This window comes from Nerophis ophidion, linkage group LG07 (genome assembly GCF_033978795.1).
Source record: "Nerophis ophidion isolate RoL-2023_Sa linkage group LG07, RoL_Noph_v1.0, whole genome shotgun sequence".
Lineage (NCBI taxonomy): Eukaryota > Metazoa > Chordata > Actinopteri > Syngnathiformes > Syngnathidae > Nerophis > Nerophis ophidion.
Genome location: NC_084617.1, coordinates 56,110,633 through 56,135,632, shown reverse-complemented (window position 1 = coordinate 56,135,632; position 25,000 = coordinate 56,110,633). Strand labels below are relative to the sequence as shown.

General features: G+C 40.5%; 1 protein-coding gene across 1 annotated transcript in view; it reads left to right on the top strand.

Annotated features, from left to right (window-relative positions):
- The window catches only part of atp6v0a2b (ATPase H+ transporting V0 subunit a2b), a 29,244-nt gene extending 10,613 nt beyond the window's left edge, over positions 1-18,631 (top strand). The window contains exons 6-20 of the mRNA XM_061906573.1: positions 500-626; positions 3,137-3,219; positions 3,311-3,404; positions 5,742-5,954; positions 6,051-6,201; positions 9,235-9,374; positions 9,461-9,618; positions 9,717-9,807; positions 10,534-10,652; positions 10,730-10,940; positions 15,478-15,597; positions 15,678-15,797; positions 15,881-15,998; positions 16,837-17,008; positions 17,085-18,631. Of these exons, the coding sequence (XP_061762557.1) occupies positions 500-626; positions 3,137-3,219; positions 3,311-3,404; positions 5,742-5,954; positions 6,051-6,201; positions 9,235-9,374; positions 9,461-9,618; positions 9,717-9,807; positions 10,534-10,652; positions 10,730-10,940; positions 15,478-15,597; positions 15,678-15,797; positions 15,881-15,998; positions 16,837-17,008; positions 17,085-17,187 (2,020 nt within the window). The 3' untranslated portion in view covers positions 17,188-18,631. The remainder of the gene's footprint in view (positions 1-499; positions 627-3,136; positions 3,220-3,310; positions 3,405-5,741; positions 5,955-6,050; positions 6,202-9,234; positions 9,375-9,460; positions 9,619-9,716; positions 9,808-10,533; positions 10,653-10,729; positions 10,941-15,477; positions 15,598-15,677; positions 15,798-15,880; positions 15,999-16,836; positions 17,009-17,084) is intronic.
- Positions 18,632-25,000: the final 6,369 nt, after the last annotated feature.

The window sequence follows — 25,000 nt, the reverse complement described above, 5'->3', positions numbered from 1 at the left end:
TTTGCTTTAGGATCCCAAAACAGAGAGTACAGAGCAATACAGTTGTGCTACGGACAGAAGAGAGAGAAGGGCAAGACAGGGAGAGAAAGAGAGGGACAAAAAATGTAAGGTTCTTATGCCAGAGGCGAGGTGGGCGGTTTAGTAAAGTCTGATAGGGAGGGAACAATGAGCTAGTAGAGAATGCAACACAACAGTCTTTGTCTCGGACTTACAGAAGTTGGGAATTTGCGCTCCAAAAGTGCATCAAGGTCACAAACATGTCCGTTATCTTTAGACAAATCCCAGGCCTCAGACAGCTGAGAAAATGGACCACTACACTTTACATTTTGTGTTTTAATACATTCTGCATTTAAATATATTGTCATGTTTCAACAACAGTTGTTAATACTTGCAAGCAAACATAAACAACTGGAGGAGCTACTGTAAGCCATTGTTGACAATGCTTGTATATGAATGTACAGTATGACTGCTTGAGAATGTTCTTTTAATTTTCTTGCAGTTTTATTTCTGGACTCATCCAGAGGGCGAAGATTGAGGCCTTTGAGCGGATGCTGTGGCGAGTGTGCAAAGGCTACACTATTCTCAGCTATGCTGAAGTGGAGGAGTATCTTGAAGATCCTGACAGTGTAGGCCACATGACACAACTCTTGTTAGCTACATTACTTTGTAGGCTTTAGGGCCTGTCTACACAAGAATCATCGAACTTTAAGATCAATTTTTTAAAAATTGTCTTCTTGCTCCTTTAAAAATGCTTGTTTTCATGTTAACAAGCAGCCAAAATAGCATGTTTTTATCCCATCCATCCATCCATTTCCTTCCGCTTATCCAAGGTTGGGTCGTGGGGGCAGCAGCCTAAGCAGGGAAGCCCAGACTTTCCTCTCCCCAGCCACTTTGTCCAGCTCTTCCCGGGGGGATCCTGAGGCGTTCCCAGGCCAGCTAGGAGACATAGTCTTCCCAAAGTGTCTTGGGTCTTCCCCCTGGCCTCCTACCGGTCGGATGTGCCCTAAACACCTCAGTAGGGAGGCGTTCGGGTGGCATCCTGACCAGATGCCTGAACCACCTCATCTGGCTCCTCTCGATGTGGAGGAGCAGCGGCTTTACTTTGAGCTCCCCCCGGATGCCACAGCGCCCATCAGCCGCCTCGACAATAGAGGTGCGGAACATGGTCCACTTGGACTCAATGTCCAGCACCTCCCTCATGACATGTTCAAAGTTCTTCCGGAGGTGGGAATTGAAACTCTCTGACAAGAGACTCTGCCAGACGTTCCCAGCAGACTCTCACAATGCGTTTGGGCCTGCCAGGTCTGTCCGGCATCCTCCCCCACCATCGCAGCCAACTCACCACCAGGTGGTGATCAGTAGAAAGCTCTGTTCCTCTCTTACACCCGAGTGTCCTAAACATGAGGCCTCAAATCCGATGACACAACTACAAAAGTCGATCATGGAACTGCGGCCAAGGGTGTCCTGGTGCCAAGTGCATATATGGACACCCTTATGTTTGAACATGGTGTTTGTTATGGACAATCTGTGATGAGCACAAAAGTCCAATAACAAAACACCACTCCGGTTCAAATCCGAGCGGCCATTCTTCCCAATCCGGCCTCTCCAGGTTTTGACTGTCGTTGCCACCGTGAGCGTTGAAGTCCCCTAGTAGGACAAGGGAATCACCCGGGGGAGCACTTTCCAGTACTCCCTCAAGTGTATCCAAAAAGGGTGGGTACTCTAAACTGCAGTTTGGTGCGTAATCACAAACAACAGTCAGGACCAGTCCCCCCATCCAAAGGTGGAGGAAGCTACCCTCTCGTTCACTAGGTTAAACTCCAACATGCAAGCTTTGAGCCGGGGGGCAACAAGAATTGCTACCCCAGCCCGACTCACAATGCAACCCAACCTCTATGGCCCCTCCCATGAGTGGTGTGCCCATTGGAGGGGGGACCCACATTGCCTCTTCGGGCTGTGTCCGGCTGGGCCCCATGGGGACAGGCCCGGCCACCAAGCGCTCGCCGTCGTGCCCCAACTCCGGACCTGGCTCCAGAGGGGGGCCCGCTGACCCGTGTCCGGGTGAGGGAAATCGGAGTCTTGTTTCACGTTTTCCCATAGAAGTCTTAGGTTTTTATCCCATTAAAAAAAAAACATGCAACAGACAATAAGATGTAGGGAATGGCAAAAAGGATAAGTTTTCCGGCATAAACTTAATCTCAGAGATGGAATGAGAAGCTTGGTCATCTGAGAGAGGCTTAGAGTGTTGCATCTCCATTTATAGAGCAGTCCGGAAAAGCCAGTGGCTCGTGCATCTATTCCAGATTCCTCCTTAACACTTTCCTTTTAAAGCCTTTATTTGCATGAAGGGAAACAATTGTATAAAGCAGTGGTTCTCAACCTTTTTTCAGTGATGTACCCCCTTTGAACTTTTTTTTTTTAAATTAAAGTACCCTCTAATCAGAGCAAAGCACTATGTCATCAGTTTCTGATTTATTAAATTGTATAACAGTGCAAAATATTGCTCATTAATAGTGGTCTTTCTTGAACTATTCGGGAAAAAAAAGATATAAAAAATAACTAAAAACTTGTTGAAAAATAAACAAGTGATTCAATTATAAATAAAGATTTCTACACATAGAAGTAATCATCAACTTAAAGTGCCCTCTTTGGGGGTTTTAATAGAGATCCATCTGGATTCATGAACTTAATTCTAAACATTTCTTCACAAAAAAATTAAATCTTTGACATCAATATTTATGGAACATGTCCACAAAAAAATCTAGCTGTCAACACTGAGTATTGCATTGTTGTATTTCTTTTCACAGTATATGAACTTACAATAATATTTTAAGTATTATCCAATAAATATATTTATAAAGGATTTTTGAATTTTTGCTAATTTTGAATTGTTGCTATTTTTAAAATATTTTAAAAAAATCTCACGTACCCCTTGGCACACCTTCAAGTACCCCCATTTGAGAACCACTGGTATAAAGGATGGTATAAAGTAGCATAAGTATTGCAAAGGAAATATGCATTTTAGTAGATTAAAAAATAATACAGTTGTGTAAAAATAACATGCTCTAAAATGTTTGTGTGAAAGTGATTGGAAGATTCTAAAGAAGCATCTGTGTTCTCTGTTTTCTGTGTGTAGGGTGAACTCACTAAGAGTGTTGTGTTCTTGATCTCCTACTGGGGAGAGCAGATTGGGCAGAAAGTGAGGAAGATCTGTGACTGGTAATATGCCAACCTACTATGGATTTAGGCTTCTGAATGAGCTGCAAGTCACAAATGGGTAATACTGTATATGTTTTCTGTCCGTCCTTAGCTACCACTGTCACGTGTATCCATATCCGAGTAGCAACGAGGAGAGGACAGACGTTGTGCAAGGATTAAGTACTCGCATCCAGGACCTGCACACTGTAAGTCTTCAGTTTTTTGTTTTTTTTATCATGCATGGCAGAATGCCTTTTTTGGTCTGTTTTTAAATGTTTTACTTGAACATGCATTGACTGTCATCTTGTTAAAATATAATCTGCAGAGTTTAAAGGCTCTCTTAGTGTTTGCCACTGGGATAAAAAAAAAATCCACGAGTAATGGCAGCAACACTTGTTACGAATACAAAAGTGAATTGAAATTTATATGAGAACTTGTCATGTAAAAATCTAGAAGTAGACTTTTGTATAGTTACTGTAGTTCAAACCATACATTTGACTTTTGTATAGTCACTGTAGTTCAAGCCATATATTTGAATATCATCCAGCACAAGTTAACCTAGTGTGTTATGGAATTTAATGTACAGTCGCAAGTGTGTTTTAAGACGATGCATGCTTGTAAATCGTATTGCCATTCGCTGGTACCAATAGAAAAGCAGCCAAATAGTCTCTTTTTAAAGTATTAACCAATTTACGGGTAGTTAGTCAGTGAAGCGTTTCCGAGCATTAAGCTTCTGTGACGGAAAAATTTAATTGCTCTCATTCCCTGTAGCACATGATCAACATGAGACCTTGGCAAAGAATATTCTTTTCCCTCTTAACAATCATACCTTCTTTAACACTCTCTCTCTCTCCCCCTCCACTCTCTTCTGGACTTCAAAACATTCATTTTAGTTATCTTTTTTTTTTTTTTTGCTTCTGACTGTAACTATTGAATATGTAGGCTTGGACAATAATACATTTTGCCAGATGTTACATTGCCTCCAGAAGCTATTCACTGCTCTTCACTTTTTCCACATTTTATGTTACAGCCTTATTCCAAAATTGAATATATTTATTATTTTCTTCCAAATTGTACATACATTACCTCCTAATGTCAATGGGAAAAGTTTTTTTTTTTTTTTTTTTTTTATGTTTTACACATTTATTACTCCTAAAAAATTTTTTTTAAAAATACATGGACGTAAGTATTCACAGCCTTTTCTGAATATTTTGTTGATGCACCTTTGGCAGAAATCACAGCCTCAAGTATTTTTGAATATGATGCCACAAGCTTGGCACACCTATCTTTGGGCAGTTTCACCCAATCTTATTTTCCCATTCCTCTTTGCAGCACATCTTAAGCTCCATCAAATTGAATATGAAGCATTGTTTTTTTTCCAGGATGTCTCTGTACATGGCTGCATTCATCTTAGTTTAGTCAGGAAAGATAACCAAGAGCTCGATGGTCACGCTGTCAGGGCTACAGCATTTCTTTTTTGGAGAGTGGAGAACCTTCCTGGAGGACAACCAGCTCTGCAGCAATCCAACAACCAGGTCTGCATAGAAGAGTGGCCAGACGGAAGCCATTTCTTAGTAAAAATGCACCTGAAGGACTAATGGACTATGAGAAACAAAATTATCTTTTTTGATGAGACAAAGATTGAACTCTTTGGCATCAATATAGGCACCGCTCATCAACAAGCCAATACCATCCAACAGTGAAGCAAGGTGGTGGCAGCATAATGCTGTGGGGATATTTTTCAGCGGCAGGAACTAGGAGACGAGTCAGGATACCGGGAAAGATAAATGCAGCAGTTTTTCCATAGACATCCTGGAGGAAAACCAACACTTCTCAAGAGCTTAAGAGTGCTGCAAAGACAAAATGGGCAAAACTGCCCAAATATATCAATAAAAGTGTACTTTTATAACCCTTAACAACAAGTGTCTCAAAGGGCTGCACAAGCCAAAATAACAAGAAAAAAACTCAACCCAATGGGAACAATGAAAAACCTTGAAAGGGACTGCAGATGTGCCCCCCCGCCCCTTGGGTGACCGATGCAGAGTGGATACATTTAGTAACGTGAGAGTCCAGTTCATATTGAGGCCAGCAGTGGATCCTCTTGTATGTAGACAAGTCAGCAGTGCAGATACCTCACCAACTGATGCATAGAGCAGTGGTTTATCCCTGGTCACAGCTTGGAACAGCTTGCGCCTCCTCTGCTCTGCTCCCAGGAAAGGGGAGCAGAGCAGAAAAGAGAGACTGAAGATCAACTGGTCTAAAAATGGGCCTATTTAAAGGCTACGGTGTATAAATGAGATACTGTAGGTGTGCCAAGCTTGTGGCATCATATTCAAAAATACTTCAGGCTGTAATTGCTGCCAGTGGTGCATCAACAAAGTATTTGTTGATATTTTATTGTCCCAATAAAGCTTTTTATTTTTTTAATTTTTTATTTTTTAGTTACATTTATTTTTTTTAATTGAAAAATGTACAGTCAATATATATGATCGTATTGGAACATCCCTAACAATGCATGCATGTAACCCATCTGTTGTTCGCAGGTACTTCGTAGAACTGAGGAATATCTGAAGCAGGTCCTGATCAATGCCTCAGAATCAGTTTACACCTGGGTCATACAGGTCAAGAAGATGAAAGCTATCTACTACATACTCAACCAGTGTAGTTTTGATGTCACCAACAAGTGTCTAATCGCTGAGGTCTGGTGTCCTGTCAACGAGCTTCCAACTCTGAGAAGAGCACTGGAAGATGGCTCGGTAAAGTAAACTCCTACAGTTAGAGGCCATTTAATTTGGAGCAATTTTTATGTTCACGTTTCATGTTTGACTGATTTTCTGTTGTTTGTGTCACAGAAGAAAAGTGGATCCACAGTTCCTTCCTTTGTTAATCGCATCCCTACTAGCGACACTCCACCCACACTGATGAGGTCCAACAAATTTACTGCTGGCTTCCAAAACATTGTTGATGCATATGGAGTGGGCACATACCGAGAAGTCAACCCTGGTAAATTTTGTTTGTTTCTGCACCTTAAATGATTTTCCTAACTTTTCATTTTTTCTCATTACTATAATTACAGTGGTACCTCAACTTATGAACTTGCAGTTGTGTCCATTTAAATTATTTGAATTATATACATGTATTTAATTAGTCCTTATCCCTCCCAAAACACAAGTTTAACATGAAACATGCCTTTATAAATTAAATGCAAACTCTTAGATAGTAAACATTGTTTGAAAAATGCACGGTCAACAGACAAGTACAGTAGTTTCTAGAAATTTTTTTATAATATTGTTCAGCATTTTTTTGGGACTGGACTGTCTCCTTTGGGCTGCTTCTCCGTCCAGTGTTGCAAAGTTCACTTATTTGGTTATTATAAGGTAGTTGCTTTAATAGAGCCAGTTGCTTGTTCTATACTGATCTGGCAACATTGTCTTTGTCGTGTAACAATAAGAACTAGGAAATCGCTGTTTATGTTCCTCACAATGTGTTTAAATGGTGGACCGGAGAGGTCAGAGTTGACAACAAGTCAACAAGAGACAGCATGTATGTGTGCCAAAGGTGAAGCTTGACTGTGCAGGTTGTTGAGTCAGGACTAAACAAAACTAATTGGAAAAACGTCAAAAACCGCATCTGCAGCTTCTCAATAATGTTATGGATGTGTTTATGGCTGCATGTGTGATGCTGACTAATGCTTCGGCAGGGTTGACTCCGTTTTGCTGGTTAGAGGGCACGATTGTGTTGATCTCTGAGCTGCGCTCAAAAACGCACATCAACTGTCCAATCAAAATGTGTTTCTTGTGTAAACAAAGCAGGAACAGCAACACGTAACAATATATTAGCTCTATATTGCTCATACGGCACAACCTTGTTACTTATATATTTTTTCAACCGACAACGAATATGCTCACAACTTAAAGCTGAGAGAAAGCTCTTATCTCAAATTACTAGGGGAATAAAAGTATTATAGATACCGCAGTTTTATGGTTTCAAAGTCTTCACAATAATACCATGACGCCTGACTGTATCAAAAAAAAACCTGGTGTGTAGTTTTTTCCGGCGCTTTAGCGTTGGCCCGATCTGAAAATAAACTACATTTCCCAGAATCCTCTGCACAGTGCAGAACGCAATAAGCAGGAAGGTTAATGTGTTGGTAGTCGATGAGAAAAATTGTTTTTTTGGACATTTCCTGAAAAATCTAAATCCATCCATAAATGAGTTATGTTGCTAACAAACTGACAAACACACCACGGTGAAAACATAACGTGTTTGGCGGAGGTAATAAGTTTTGCGCTCTGCAAAGCAATAATTTCGTCTTGAGCGTTTCCAGGACAACACAGAGCCAGCCTGTCCCGTCATAATCACCCAAAAAAATGTTCAACGCGAAAAATGTGAGGCAACTGAAAAACTACTTTGTAAATTATCAACCACTCGTTTGTCTTGATGTCCTGGGGGGGCTGGAGTCTGTCCAGATACACTCGGGCGGAAGGCAGCATACACCCCAGACAAGTTGCAACCTCCTAAACTGTCACCCAGAAAATATATTTGAAGACATCCAAGTCAAACATCGGTTTGTAGCGTATTTACTTTATTGCAAGTTATATTGTTAATTAACTGTTAAGAAACGGCATATTCCAGACTGATATAAACATGTCCACTGCTTCTCAAAGTAAAAGTTGAAATGTGAACATTATTGTTTTACATTGGATGTTTACATTTTCACTTTAAAGACATGCAAGTTGTTGTTTTTTTATACATTTGCTTGATCTCCCAACGCAATTCTTTGTTTGTAGTAATACATATGACTAGAACATTTTAGCATTATGTTTGTGTTAATTACAGTAAGTCTGTTTGTCCTAAACCTTCCTGCCACTTAATTTTATACACTATGGCATTTTTCAATCAGTCAATCAATCAATCAATCGATCAATGTTATTTATATAGCCCTAAATCACAAGTGTTTCAAAGGGCTGCACAAACCAAAACGACATCCTCGGTACAGAGCCCACATAAAGGCAAGGAAAAACTCACCCCAGTGGGACGTCGGTGACAGTGACTATGAAAAAACCTTGGAGAGGCCCACTTATGTGGGCAACCCCCCGCCCCCTAGGGGGGACCGAAAGCAATGGAGTGGAGTGGGTCTAACATGATATTGTGAAAGTCCAGTCCATAGTGGATCCAACATAACTGTGAGGGTCCTGTCCATAGTCGATCCAATATTGTAGCGAGAGTCCCGTCCATCGTGGAGCCAGCAGGAAACCATCCAAAGCGGAGGCGGATCAGCAGTGCAGAGATGTCCCCAACCGATACACAGGCGAGCGGTCCATCCTGGGTCCCGACTCTGGACGAGCGGTCCATCCTGGGTCCCGACTCTGGACGAGCGGTCCATCCTGGGTCCCGACTCTGGACGAGCGGTCCATCCTGGGTCCCGACTCTGGACGAGCGGTCCATCCTGGGTCCCGACTCTGGACGAGCGGTCCATCCTGGGTCCCGACTCTGGACGAGCGGTCCATCCTGGGTCCCGACTCTGGACGAGCGGTCCATCCTGGGTCCCGACTCTGGACGAGCGGTCCATCCTGGGTCCCGACTCTGGGCGAGCGGTCCATCCTGGGTCCCGACTCTGGGCGAGCGGTCCATCCTGGGTCCCGACTTTGGGCGAGCGGTCCATCCTGGGTCCCGACTCTGGACAGCTAGTACTTCATCCATGGCCACCGGACCTGTGTCCCCCGCCCTCCCTCCATAAGGGAGAGGGGGACAGAAGAGAAAAAGAAAAGAAAAGGCAGATCAATAGGTCTAAAAAGAGGGTCTATTTAAAGGCTAGAGTATACAAATGAGTTTTAAGATGAGACTTAAATGCTTTAAAAATTTTAACATATGCCACAATAATATTGTACCATGAGATTTTGATACCATTACATCCCTACAAATTACTGGTAATTTGAGGTACCACTGTATTGTTTGGCATTAATGCACTACAGCATACAGCATTTTGCCTTTTGCTAATACTTCTCTCGACTTCTTCCTCCAATTTTATTCTAGCTCCTTTCACAATAATCACATTCCCATTCCTGTTTGCTGTGATGTTTGGAGACCTGGGTCACGGTATTCTTATGGCTTCTTTTGCTTTCTGGATGGTGTTATATGAGAACAATCGCAAGCTTAAGAATACCAGAAATGAAGTAAAGAGTTTTTTTTCCACTCGATTTACAATTGTGCCGACATGTATCTTGATAGGTTTGACGTGTAATTTGTTGTGCACATGCAGATCTGGAACACATTTTTTGAGGGTCGTTACATTATCCTCTTGATGGGCCTTTTCTCGGTCTACACTGGTCTCATATACAATGACTGTTTCTCCAAGTCCATTAACATCTTTGGTTCTGGATGGAGCGTGAAAGCCATGTTCACAGCTAAACAATGGACGTAAGTATTTCACAAGAATATTTTAAATGGAAGAAGCGGACTGTGGGATGTGTTTTTGAGAGACAACCCTTATGTCTACCTTATTCTTAACCCAATAGGACAGAGGATCTCAACAGGAATAGTTTTCTTACTCTGGATCCAAATGTTACTGGAGTTTTCAATGGGCCATACCCTCTCGGAATCGATCCTGTGAGTATTAACAATATCTTTGTGTGTTTTGTTTCGTTCTAGCGCCACAAGCTTGTAATACACCATTTATTTACTGTCTAAAGTCACACTCACTTCATGTTACTACACAAAACGAGGGGAAAAAAAAATTCAGTCTATGCCTGGGCCCCTGGAGAGGGTGTTCAGACTGAGGCCAAGGAAGAAAAAAAAAAACCCGCCATAGCACACAAAAAATGTGTTATGCTCTAATTTTGTAATTTTAGGTTTACAATTGGTCCTACTTTGTGGAAATGAATTTACGATGGTGAAGCCAGGAACCAATTAACAGCTATAAACGAAGGATTACTGAATGTATATTAATATATCATACTGAGAGGCATTTTGAAAAATGTATTTTGTGTTTTTATTTTGCTTCAAGAAGGGGGCAAATAATAGAACCACTAACCTCAGTAAATGTTTAATACAGATTTTATAATGGATTCGTTTGTGCAGGTCAAGTAATACTAAATTGTTATCATGTGGTTATCCTTACATTATTTAATGACAAATATATGCATATTTTCTCTCTAGATATTTAGAGTCAGAACGTAATGCTAGTATTGTAGTATTAAATCTATCGATCTGTCAATAAAAATACATTTTACATCCTTTTCATACTTTAATCAAAATGTTCTCTAATTTGGATGCTGTAGCTGTTTTGTGCTGCTTTACTCTATTGTGCATAATACATTGTTTGTCTTCAATAAGATCTGGAATTTGGCATCCAACCGGCTTACGTTTCTCAACTCCTATAAGATGAAAATGTCTGTGATATTGGGCATCATTCACATGAGCTTTGGGGTGATCCTTAGCACTTTTAATCACTTGTAAGTATTTATTTCTTCCATCTTGAACGCAAGCTGTTGGACCTAATTGTCCACTTTATTCTCATTTACAAAAACAGGCACTTTAGAAGGAGGCACAACCTCTACTTGGTCTTCCTCCCTGAACTCCTCTTCCTGCTCTGTCTATTTGGCTACCTGGTGTTAATGATACTCTACAAGTGGCTCTTTTTCTCCGCCAAGAACTCCAGACACGCTCCAAGCATCCTCATTCACTTCATCAACATGTTCCTCATGCAAGGGGATGCAGTGGAGCCCCTCTACCCTGGACAGGTGAAAAACTAAGAGCAGCATTTTTCAATAAACAGTCGGATACAGTTGGTAAATGTCAAAATTATACAATTCAGTACAATAATCCTCGTCGCCCAATATTTTTTTTATATAGGGATGTAACAACGTTGAAATCTCACAGTACAATATTGTCACTCTATTACGGCCACGGTATCATTATGGTGGAACTGTAAAAAAACAAAAACAAAAAACTTAAAAATGCCATAGTGTAAAATGAAGTGACAGGAATGTTTAGGATAAAACACACTTGCTGTAATTGAAGACAAACAAAGTTCAAATGTTCTAATCAAATGTATTTTTTCAAACATGTATTTTTAAGTGCAAATAATTGTGCATAAACATCCACTATTTCAAGCAAATGTATAACAACTTTAAACAATAAATCACACCGTAAGCCGCACCCACTAAAAAAATATTTTTCATATGTTAGCTGCACCGGACTATATGCCACAGATATATACTTTGCAAAATTAGTTATATACACTATAAGATTTTTGAAAGCCCACACAATCAAAATAATTAGCTATGCGATGGCATTAATCCATCTACCGTATTTTTCGGACTATAAGTCACAGTTTTTTTCATAGTTTGGCCAGGGATGCGACTTATACTCAGGAGCGACTTACGTGTGAAATTATTAACAATTTACTGTAAAATATCAAATAATATTATTCAGCTCATTCACGTAAGAGACTAGACGTATAAGATTTCATCGGATTTAGCGATTAGGAGTGACAGATTGTTTGGTAAAGGTATAGCATGTTCTACTCTTACCTTAATATGTTACGTTAACATACCAGGCACCTTCTCAGTTGGTTATTTATGCGTCATATAACGCAGTGGTCCCCAACCAATTTTTTATTAATTTTTATTAAAAAAAATATATATATATTTTTTTTTTTATTAAATCAACATAAAAAACACAATATACACTTACAATTAGTGCACCAACCACAAAAACCTCCCTTTTTCATGACAAAAACGTCCCTTTTTCATGACAAAGAAAAGAAAAAAAAAAAAAAAAGGACATCGCCCCACCCCCCCACCCGGGCCACGGGACAAATTATCAAGCGTTGACCGGTCCGCGGATACAAAAAGGTTGGGGACCACTGGTATAACGTACACTTATTCAGCCTGTTGTTCACTATTCTTTATTTATTTTAAATTGCCTTTCAATTGTATTTCCTTAGTGCTGGGTTTTATCAAATAAATTTCCCCCAAAAATGCGACTTATACTCCAGTGCGACTTATATATATATATTTTTCCTTCTTTATTGTGCATTTTCGGCAGGTGCGACTTATACTCCGGAGCGACTTACACTCCGGAAAATACGGTACTGTACGTGGTCAAAAAAAGATTTATCGAGTGAGCTCTAGGATTATCCGTCAGTCACATTCCCAGATATGTCGAACTATCTGGTTCTCCAGATGTCATTCTACACAATAAAACTGATGAAAACTTGGGAAAGCATTGAGGTCTACAATTTTTTTTGTGTGTGGCTGGGTAAAGGAAATTGGTACCTAGACGCTTCCGTATAAATATGCATCGTTTTTGCCCGCTTAAGGTTGCATTTCTAGATTTAACTGTGTCTACTGCCATGTTTGTTATTGTTGCACGCACCGTTTATGAGTATGCTTGCTTTTCCCCGTCTTTATCAAAATATAACTATAGATGTCAACATTGTGTATGTGCTGAAAGCTTCATTTATGATTGCTGCCTTTGGTAAAAGCTTAACTTTTTCCGGCTTTTGCTCACATTTGGACTCGCCGATTTGGTGCTTTACGAAACACTCGTAGCAAAAATGTGTTTTAAGAAAGAAAAGAAAATTCTAATAATATTATACGGAAACTGCACTTTTTTTGGAATCACAATCATTATGAAAGATAAGAACATACCACTTTTTTGGTCATTTTAATCATCGGGGGAAGTTATTTCGTCAGCGCATTTATTTCCGTTTCCATAGCAGTGCACTTCCGGCAACAAATGTGTGTTCCTACTTCCGGAAAAAAACACGAGTGTGTTCTAAACATGACAAAAATAACTATTTTTGGACAAATCAGGATTCACAACCTTATCTTTTTGAAGCTGAATCTACAGAGAGTGAACTACTGCTTATTGAGGCGAGCACGAAGGGAGGGTGAAATGTTGGAGCAGAAGAAAGCCGAGAGAGTGAGGTCTGTGTGACTTTGACGCTGTAGACGTGGAACTTCGAGCCAAGTATTGCCAACATAAATGGCGTGCTTACGCAAAATAAACTGGAAAAAACATCTCCGTCCAGCTCAACCAAACGCACAACTTTCCATTGAGTGAGTTACTTTAATATTGATCGTGATACACGCGGCACATCATGCATGTTATTAATACAAACGGTGTCAACTTGCGGTGTACAAACAATAAATGAAATATGGGCTAATAATTTACAAAAACCGGTACTGTAATATAATTATGTTTTCAGTCAGTACAGATTGGTGTTCTATTGCATTGTGTTGTACATTACAAACTCAAACGTGATTTGGGTGCTGATGTAAAAACTAGCTTATTGCTTGCCATAAATAGCTTTTACAGCTAATACCAAAGCATGCCGATGTGTTACTCCGCTAGAAAAAGAGTTTCTCCATGTTCGCTCTTACAATAAAAATGTCTCTACAGCTTCGTTGTTATATAGGTTACGGAACGTAAAATATGTAATGTTGGCGGTTGTTGAATGTATTTTTAAATTGATTTAAAGGTCGAATTGATTGCTCCAATTAGCTTCATTGCTAACCACCTACAACGAGACGATTTTTACATATTAGACTGCAAAAAAAACTAAAACGTTTGTTTTCTTGTCTCTCATAAAGATTGTCAATGATAGGCAAAATTCCCCCAAAAAGTGCTGAGGAATAATAAAGTGCTTCTGATTCCGTTCCCCTTTTGCGATATTACTTCAATTGGAAATACTGAACATTAAAAATATATCAGACAAATCTTTAAACAAGTGATCACTGCAAACTTGTGCATTCTACGACTCTGCTCCCTTAATCTGGAGGACGAGCCACTTTTCTCGGCGTCTTTTGTGAAATGTTGACATCTTTCGCCCTTCCTCATCACCTCTCGAGAAAATATGAATAAATATTTATCATTTTTGCGATTTGAACAGTTCCAAGTGCCTAAAAACAACGCAAACATACGTAATTTTTCTTTGAGAAAGGCAAAATGCCGCCCTGAATGCTATGACTGCAGACTTACGCTGGCCCACCACTTTCAGCCTCACATAGTTAATGAGCCGGGCGTGACGTCTGGTGAATGCAACCTATTTAATTACAAAACAACTAACTGGCTAACTGTCCTCCAATTCAGCTGCCCTGCCGACACACACACTGTAACTTCCCTGAGGTGCACTCACAGTTTGGAATAACACAACTCCTGAACTTTAAAAGACAATTTGCTACAATAATAAAAAAAATATTAAATAAAATATAAATACACTGCATTTTGTCTGTTAATCTTTTTGGCATGCTGCTGAAAAGCGGGCGAGGGTGCAAAGTCGACAACACTGTGGATACTTCCTAAATGTTTCAAGCCACACATCGCTTGCCCATCAAATTCTTTGGACTCATTGAGTGAGCTAAACTAGAAAAATGCTGTTATAAGGACTAAAACACACCTAGTACAACAACAGCATTGCTGTGCTGACTAAATGAGCAACGGAGAGCAATCAGCCCGCCCTACTCAGTGACCTACTGGTTAGTGTCCGCCCTGAGATCCGTAGGTTGTGAGTTCAAACCCCGGCCGAGTCAGACCAGGGACTAAAAAAACGGGACCCATTGCCTCCCTGCTTGGCTCTAAGCATCAAGGTTTGGAATTGCGGGTTAAATCACCAAAAATTATTCCCGGGCGTGGCCACCACTGCTGCTCACTGCTCCCCTTACCTCCCAGAGAGTGAACAAGAGGATGGGTCAAATGCAAAGGACAAATTTTACCACACCTAGTGTGTGTGGGCAGCACGTTGGAACAGGGGTTAGTGCATGGGCCTCATAATACGAAGGTCCTGAATCGTCCTGGGTTCAATCCCTGGCTCGGAATCTTTCTTTGTGGAGTTTGCATGTTCTCCCCATGACTACATGGGTTCCCTCCAGGTAATCCGGCTTCCTCCCACCGCCAAAAACATGCACCTGGGGATAGGTTGATTGGCAACACTAAATTGGCCCAAATATGTGAATATGAGTGTAAATGATGTCTGTCTATCTGTGTTGGCCGCCTTCCGCTTGATTGCAGATAGGCTCCAGCGACCCTGAACAGGACAAGCGGTAGAAAATGGATGGATATTCCATGTCTGACAATCATTGGTAGTTTTAACTTTAACTTAATGTGCTGCTGGGCACAAAATGGCTACACTGCGAGGCAAAAGGAATACACCATTTTTTTCTCAATTGAAAAATAATGAAGTGTAAAATAATGTGTAAATTGGATTTTTTAATCCAATGTTGTCCATTAAAGGTAAAATGTTGATATATATATATTTTTTTCTGTTTCCAGAGCGGCCTCCAGATGTTTCTTGTGGTCATCGCTGTGTTGTCAGTACCTGTCTTACTCCTAGGGAAACCACTCTACCTCTATTGGCTTCACAATGGAAGCCATCGATTAAGAATGTACAGGGTGAGCAAAGTGCTTGTCCGAGTCATGATGGCTTACAATTTGATCGTGCAAATCTGACTTCACATTCTCTGTGTTCTCAGGGCTATGAGCGTGTGCGTCATAGCAGTGAAGAGGAACTGTTCTTGTTGCGAACTCATGACATGGAGGAGGGCAGCAGTCATGGCGAGCTCTCCTCTAGCGGAGAGCAGCACACAGAGGAGGTTAGCATGGCATTTTTTACGGTGCAACTGTAACAAATGCTGTTAATTTCTGTTTGTAAATCTTGCTTTTGTCATTGTCATAGTTTGATTTTGCTGACGATTTCCTGCATCAGGCCATCCACACTATAGAGTACTGCCTGGGGTGCGTTTCCAATACAGCCTCTTACCTCAGGCTCTGGGCTCTGAGTCTGGCACATGCTCGTAAGTACATGGTGGACAATAGTCAACCTCTTATTTGTTTGAATTTAAATAGGATTTTTGTGTATAATATAATATATAAAATAAATCAACGTTTGCTTATAGTTACATTGCAACGGCAAGAAAATAATTATTTTACTGACAATGACTTGGAGGTGCTTCTTGCTGTCTGTTACTACATTATATTTTTACCTGTAGTGTGTATATAAAACGGTGCTGGAGGGCATTGAAGGCTACAACGGTGACTCCCATTAGCCCCATCTTTCAAGCGTTTTTTTATCATCTTTAGAATTGTAAAAAAAAAAAAAAGTGCGTCTTGTGTCCCATAATGATTGTAAACAATAGGCAATATTTCCAAAGAATGTGCAGTTCCCCTTTAAGTAAAGGCACCCTTAAGATGAAGTACCACTGTAGATCAACTTATTCTTGCTTGTGTTTTCAATACTTTTATTATGTTATTGTTGTTGTCGCCATATTGTACTGAGGAGCTGGGATAAAGATGTGTACACTTTTCCAACATCACACTTAACTCAAGTTCTATTTCCGGCTCTATGGTCATTATTCTATTTTGCCTTTTTACCATTGCTTGTATCTCTCTGTGATGACGTCATACCAAAAAAGCCAAAAAAAGGCATTTTGGTTTTCAGATGCTCACTCAGCTAAAATGTCAAGAGATTCAGAGGCATTTTTTGTTCTCAAAAAATTTGATCGAACTCCAATGTTTTAAGACTTTAACTCAAAAAATTTGATCGAACTCCAATGTTTTAAGATTTTAAAAGGTTACATTCACAGCATCATATTTTCAGTTTGTCAAAATAGTGGGTCTCTTTTTGGCTTACAGAGCTATCTGAGGTGCTGTGGGCCATGGTGATGCGAGTTGGACTAAGAATGGAAACAACTCTGGGGGTTTTATTCCTGGTGCCAGTTTTTGGCCTGTTTGCTGTTCTCACTGTGTCCATCCTGCTGGTGATGGAAGGTCTGTCTGCTTTCCTCCATGCCCTTCGGCTGCACTGGTAAGACACCTCACACAATGCATGTCAGCATTTTATTTCACCGCATGATTTACGAATCATATTTTTCCTCCCTCAGGGTAGAGTTTCAGAATAAATTCTACAGTGGGACGGGAGTCAAGTTTAGCCCTTTTTCTTTCTCTCTACTACCCTCCAGCTTTGAACAGGAAGGTTTACTGTGAAGGACTTTTTCTTGGTTGGTTAACAAGTCTTGAATGTGATCGATTAGTCCGTGATTTCATAGACTTATTTGGAATGTTTTAACCCTTTTTCAAATGTTGTCTACTTGTAAAAGGATCACCATACCATCAAGTATTTGCAAGAACATCGTCAGTATGAAATGTGCACAAGCTCCTTTAATGGTATTCTATTGATATACTGTCCATACCAGGGATATTCAACTGGGGGCCAAGTCCGACGCGGGAATGACTCAGTTCAAAACTTGCAAGGCAAACATTTTTGCTACAAATTTCTAAAAACAATAGGATGCCCCTGAAATTGCTCCTGTGTACTGTAAACTCATTGGCAGATGCTTGCATTTACATTTTAACTTTGCCAAAATTGCGATTAACATAACTGAGGCGTTCCTGAAGGCACTCCTTTTTTTTCCCCCCTAATGTGATTTATATAACTAAGGTGTCGCTTTAGCTTGTTTATTTCAGATGCAGTCAGTAGTCATTTGTTCAACTTCTCTAGTAGTGGTGTTCCTCAAGGTTCCATTTTAGGCCCTCTCATTTTCATTATTTGGGTTGTTCAACTGTTGGCTCATAACTTAATTTAGAAAAAAAAAAAATGCGAGAAACTTATTTTTGCAGCCGAATCTTAACATGGTCATAGAGATTAACATTGACAGGCTTTTTCTTTTTTCAAAAAATATCCTTAGAAACCGCAGAGTGCTTCTGTAATTGACAGAATTAATGGGTCAAAAGGTCTACTGTAAAGGACACTGGTTTTCTGGAATGTACAAAATAAGACTAATAATGAAGAGAAAAGTCTGGCCTTAAGCTTTCCTGGAAACGTGGCCCTAAAACAGTTTAATTGAATATCCCCAATCTATTCAGTATATAACAGTCTTCTTTGTACCTTGATCCTAATGCTTCACTTTTTGTTCAGTTAAGAATTTAATTTAGAAAATAAATGTTCTTATTATTCTTAATTGGTTAATATCATGTGTATATTGAACCACATCTGCTGAATCCAGAATATATGAGCACAAGGAGTAAGTAATGGGTTGCTCATATGATTTGATATTTATATTAAAAAATATGTAATCTTTTTTTTTTTAACTAGCACTCCTTAGCGCTATGTATTTATTTGACTTCTACTTTGTCCATATTTTTTTTTCTTTTGGCCTTTTCCCATGTTTCACTTTCAGCAGATTAGGTTTCTGACAAATGTTGTTTGTTGCACTGTTTGCCTTACAGAAATCCAACTAAATAACGCAATAGACAAGCCCTCATTTAGCAATGTGTTTATTTCCAATACCAAAACAGAAGATGTATTAGTTTTTTTTTTGTAATTTTAAGTGCTTAAAAATGATTGAGATGACATGTAAATACTTTGACAGAATTATTTTTTTTATTTATTTAAAAAAAAATTCAGAAATAAAGATGATTGTAGAGTTAATGTTTTTATTTGTATTTTGCCTCACTACATTCATTTTGGTGCCTTTGCATGCCACAGCACAATTTAGCTTTCCGTGCATTTGTCTAGTATGAAATGTCATGCAGCAAAGTCTGGAATCTTACCAACCCTTGTTGATATTCTTGCCTCGTCTTGTTGGGTTGTTGGAAAGGTTCACAAGTTCTCCGTTGAGTTATTGTTCGTGCCGCACACTTCTTCAGGTTATGATTTTGAATATTAAGCATAGACCTTTCAAAAATAATGCCACATATAGCAATTACTTAGTTTTTTTGTCAGATTTATATAATAGCTTCTTGTTTAAGGAAATGCTGTCACTGTAGGTGCATTAATAGCAGGTCTTGTCATGTCCTTAAACTAATGGCATTAATTTAATCTGTCCATCTTCTTCCACTTACTCGAAGTTGAGTCACGGGAGTAGCAGCCATAAGCAATTAAGCCCATACTTCCCTCTCCCCAGCTGACAAGCTCTTCCCGGGGTATCCCGAGAAATTCCAAGGCCAGGGAGACAGTCTCTCCACCGTGTCCTGGGTCTTCCTCGTGGTCTCCTACTGGTCGAACGCGTCTTGAATACCTCTCCAAGAAACAGGAGAGCCCACCGCAGAGTTCACAGGCACTGTGTCCTCATTGGAAGATGTTTAGGGGGGATTGAGGAGGTCTTTATAGTATTCCTTTCACTGATATTGATCCACAACATCCCCAGTCGAATAAGACAGCACACCGTCTCTACTATACACAGTGTTGACAGTGCACTGCTTTCACCTGAGGCGGCAGATGGTGATCCAGAATCGCTTCAAAACCGTTCCAGAAGTTGATTTTTATTGCTTCTCCCGAACTCCTCCCATATCCAAGTTTTTGCCTAAGTAACCGCAAAAGACTCACACTACTTGTCCTGTCGGTACCTGTCCGCCGCTTTCCGAGTCCCATGAGCCAAAATGACCCGACAAGACTCCTATTTCAGCTTATCCGTTGGTGTCCATCAACGGCAGGCACCAACCACCTTGCGGCCACAGTTCCGATTGGCTGCCTCGACAATAGAGACACGGGACATGGTCCACTCGGACTAAACATTCAGAACCTCCCTTGTAACATGTTCGAAGTTCTCCCGTAGAGGGAATTGAAACGCTCTCTAATGGGACACTATGCCAGACGTTCCCAACAGACCTTCACTATGCTTTTGGGCCTGCAGGGTCTGTCCTGCATACTCCCCCACCATCGGAGCTGACTCACCACCAGGTGGTGATCGTTTGATTTCTCTGCCCCTCTCTTCACCCAACTGTCCAAAACATGGGGCCGCAAATTCGTTGATATAACTACAAAGTCGATCATCGAACTGCGGCCTGGGATGTCCTGGTGCTAAGTGCACATATGGACACCCTTATGTTTGAACATGGTGTTTGTTATAGACAATCTGTGACGAGCACAAAAGTGCAATGACAAAACACCACTCTGGTTCAAATCAGGGCGGTTGTTTCCCCCAATCACGCCTCTCCAGGTCTCACTGTCATTGCCAACGTGAGCGTTGAAGTCCCCCAGTAAAACGAGGGAATCACCCGGGGAGCACTCTCCAGTACTCCCTCGAGGGAGTCCAAAAACGGCAGGTATTCTATGGACAATCTGTGACGAGTACAAATGTCCAATAACAAAACCCCAGTCAGGTTCAAATCAGGGCGGCCATTTCTCCCAATCACGCCTCTCAAGGTGTCACTGTCATTGCCAACAAGTCCCCCAGTAGAACGAGGGAATCACCCGGGGAGCACTCTCCAGTACTTCCTCGAAGGAGTCCAAAAACAGAAGGTATTCTAAACTGCTGTTTAGTGCATAAGCACAAACAACAGTCAAGGCCCGTCCCCTCACCCAAAGGCAGAGGAAAGCTACTATTTAAACGACCGGGTTCAAATCCAAGGTACAGGCTCTGAGCCAAGTATTGCCACCCCCGCCCTTCGTCCCTCACGCCAGAATTGAAGTGAGTCCAGCCCCTCTCGAGAGGACTGGTTCCAGAGCCCTGGCTATGTATGTAAGTGAGACCAACTAGATCCATTCGGAACTGCTTTATCTCGTGCATCAGCTCAGGCTCGCCAGCAAGGTGACGATCCAAATCCCCAGAGCTAGCTTCTGTAGCCAAAGAGTCAGACCACCAAGGGCCCTGCCTTCTATGCCCCCTCCTACATTCCCTCTTTGAGTTTTGCCCTGCCACCAGGCGCTCACCATACACCGCCGCTTTCAGGCCTGGCCCCAGGTGGTGACCCGCGTTCAGGCGAGGGAAACATTGGTCCTTGATTTTGTGTATTCATAGAGGTCTTTGAGCTGATCTTTGTCTGGTCGCTCACCTACGAACTGTTTGTCATGGGAGAACCTATTAGGGCGTAGAAGCCCCGGACAACACAGCTCCTTGGATTATTGCGACACGCAAAATAGTCCACCACGGTAAGGTAGCAGCTCAGGGAGGAGTGGCATTAACTTGTGGTGAGAAAATGCCCGTTTTTGGCTCTTTGTGTACCATAGGACTATAACTTTAAATATAGCTTGATACTTTTTTTTTCTAAATCAGGCTCACCCAGGGGTCAAATATTTATTTCAGTATTTGTTTAACCGTTCAATTCAGACATCAAGCATTTATTTAATAACACATTTATAACACTTACTTAGTGGCCTAGTGATTAGAGTGTCCGCGATTAGGTCGGGTAGGTTCTGACTTCAAACCCCGGCCGAGTCATACCAAAGACTATATAAATGGGACCCATTACCTCCCTGCTTGGCACTCATCATCAAGGGTTGGAATTGGGGGTTAAATCGCCAAAATGACTCCCGGGCGTGGCCACCGCTGCTGCCCACTGCTCCCCTCACTTCCCAGGGGGTGATCAAGGGTGATGGGTCAAATGCGGAGAATAATTTCGCTACACTTGGTGTGTGTGACAATCATTGGTACTTTAACTTCAACTTGGAAAAAAAAGCATAAAGACAATGGTTGCACTGTCTGAGTGGAGATTGCCTCCTAAGTAAAGTACAATTTTACGGTAAATGTTGCTAGTCCTATATGTAAAATACAGAATCGTTTAGTTTTGTCTAAGTACTTTAGCTCTATGTCAGGGGTCGGGAACCTTTTTGGCTGAGAGAGCCATGAAAGCCATATATTTTAAAATGTATTTCCGTGAGAGACATATAATGTTTTTTTTAACACTGAATACAACTAAATGCGTGCACAAACATGTTTAGAGTATGATACGTCTCTTATTCTTTTAAATAACATTGTTATTCTGAAGATAACCAATAATAAATAAAATGCTTCTTACCATTAATGTGACTTATGGTGCTGCATGGTTTTGCTGATGTCTTTGTAGTCTTGATACAAGGTTATTTTTAACACTGTGATTACCAGCGTAATTATTCATTACTTGTCCTGTTAAGCAATGTCAGCTGAGATTTATCTGAGAGCCAGATGCAGTCATCAAAAGAGCCACATCTGGCTCTAGAGCCATAGGTTCCCTACCCCTGCTCTAAGTGCTTAATAAAAACCTTAAAAGAAAGAAATGGACAGAATGAAAAAAGTTGTTTAAATTTTTATTCATACAAAATATTGAGTTGTGAATACCATGTTCTGTTATGCAAGCATATTACATCTGTTTGATCTCGGAAGGAAAAATGTTTGCAGACCTGTGTTCTAAATCAATACAATTGAGGCATTCTAATTTCAAGTAGATGCTACCCTCCTCACCAGTATCTTCATACTTATATATGAGTGTTGTCAAATGATTGTTTTTTTGAATCCGATTAATCACATTATTGAATTTGAATTAATCCTGATTAGTCACAGATTATTGCAAACCCCCGTTTCCATATGAGGTGGGAAATTGGGTTGGATGTAAATATAAACGGAATACAATGATTTGCAAATCCTTTTCAACCCATATTCAATTGAATATGCTACAAAGACAACATATTTGATGTTCAAACTGATTAACATTTTGTTGCAAATAATCATTAACTTTAGAATTTGATGCCTGCAACATTAGACCAAGAAGTTTTGAAAGGTCGCAATAAATACTGATAAAGTAGAGGAATGCTCATCAAACACTTAGGGATATCCCACATGTGTGCAGGTGGGTGCCATTATCGGGTGTAAAAGCAGCTTCCATGAAATGTTAAGTAATTCACAAACGAGGATGGGCGAGGGTCACCAATTTGTAAGAAAATTGTCGAACAGTTTTAGAACAACATTTATCAACAACCTAAAGGAATTTAGGGATTTTACTGTCTACTGTCCATTAAATCATCAAAAGGTTCAGAGAATCTGGAAAAATCACTGCACGTAAGCAATGATCTAAAGTACCTTTGATCCCTCAGGTGATACTGCATCAAAAACCAACAAGGATATCACCAAATGGGTTCAGGAACACTTCATAAAACCACTGTCAGTAACTACAGTTGGTCGCAACATCTGTAAGTGCAAGTTAAAACTCTACTATGTAAAGCGAAAGCCATTTATCAACAACACCCAGGAACGCCGCCGGCTTCGCTGGGCCCGAGCTCATCTAAAATGGACTGTTGCAAAGTGGAAAAGTGTTCTGTGGTCTGACGTATCCACATTTCAAATTATATTTGGAAACTGTGGACGTGGTGTCCTCCGGAACAAAGAGGAAAATGACCCTCCGGATTGTTATAGGCGCAAAGTTTAAAAGCCAGCATCTGTGATGGTATGGGGGTGCATTAGTGCCTAAGGCATGGGTAACTTACACATCTGTGGAGGCACCAATAATGCTGAATGGTCCATACAGGTTTTGGAGCAACATATGTTGTCATTCAAGCAGTGTTATCATGGATGCCACTGCTTATTTCAGCAAAACAATGCCTAGCCATGTGTTACAACAGCGTGGCTTCGTAGTAAAAGAGTGGGGGTACTTTCCTGGCCTGCCTTCAGTCCAGACATGTCTCCCATCGAAAATGTGTGGCACATTATGAAGCGCAAAATACGACAACAAGACCCCGGACTGTTCAACAACTTAAGCTGTACATCAAGCAAGAATGGTAAAGAATTCCACTTTCAAAGCTTCAACAATTAGTTTCCTCAGTTCCCAAACGTTTATTGAGTGTTGTTAAAAGAAAATGTGATGTAACACAGTGGTGAACATCCCCTTTCCAAACTACTTTGGCACGTGTTGCAGCCATGAAATTCTAAGTGAATTATTATTTGATTAAAAAAAATTAAGTTTGAGTTTGAACACTAAATATCTTGTCTTTGTAGTGCATTCAATAGAATATGGGTTGAAAACGGTTTGCAAGTCATTGTATTGCGTTTATATCTACATCCAACACAATTTCCCAACTCATATGGAAACGGGGTTTGTACATATATATGTATGTATGTATATATATATGTTTATACAAATATATGTATATACATATATATGTTTATATACATATATGTATATATATATATATATATATACTGTATACATAAATATATGGGGGTGTTTTTCTGCTCATGGGACAGGACGATTGTACTGTATTAAGGAGAGGATGACTGCAGCCATGTATTGTGAGATTTTGGCCAAAAACCTCCTTTCCTCAGTCAGTTCATTGAAGATGAGTCGTGGCTGGATCTTCCAACATGACAATGACCCAAAGCACACAGCCAGGAAAACCAAGAAGTGGCTTCAAAAGAACCATATCAAGGTTCTGGAGTGGCCTAGCCAGTCTCCAGACCTAAATCCAATTGAAAATCTTTGGAGGGAGCTGACAGTCTGTGTTACTCAGCGACAGCCCAGAAACCTGACTGATCTAGAGAAGATCTGTGTGGAGGAGTGGGCCAAAATCCCTCCTGCAGTCTGTGCAAACCTGGTGAAGAACTACAGGAAACGTTTGACCTCTGTAATTGCAAACAAATGCAAAGACTAATGTTGGTGTTTCAAATACTTATTTTCAGCTTTATCACACAAATACATTGTTTAAAAAATCATAGATTGTGGTTTCTGGATTTTTCTTTTTAAGTTATCTCTCATACAGTGGACAAGCACCTACCATAAAAATTTCAGACCCCTCCATGATTTCTAAGTGGGAGAACTTGCAAAATAACAGGGTAATCAAATACTTATCTTCTTCACTGTATATGTATACATGTATAAATAAATAGATAAATTAAAAAAAAAAATATATATATATATATATATATATATACACATACACACACACACACACAATATATGGCTTCACGGTGGAGGAGGGGTTAGTGCGTCTGCCTCACAATACGTAGGTCCTGCAGTCCTGGGTTCAATCCCAGGCTCAGGATCTTTCAGTGTGGAGTTTGCATGTTCTCCCCGTGAATGCGTGGGTTCCCTCCGGGTACTCCGGCTTCCT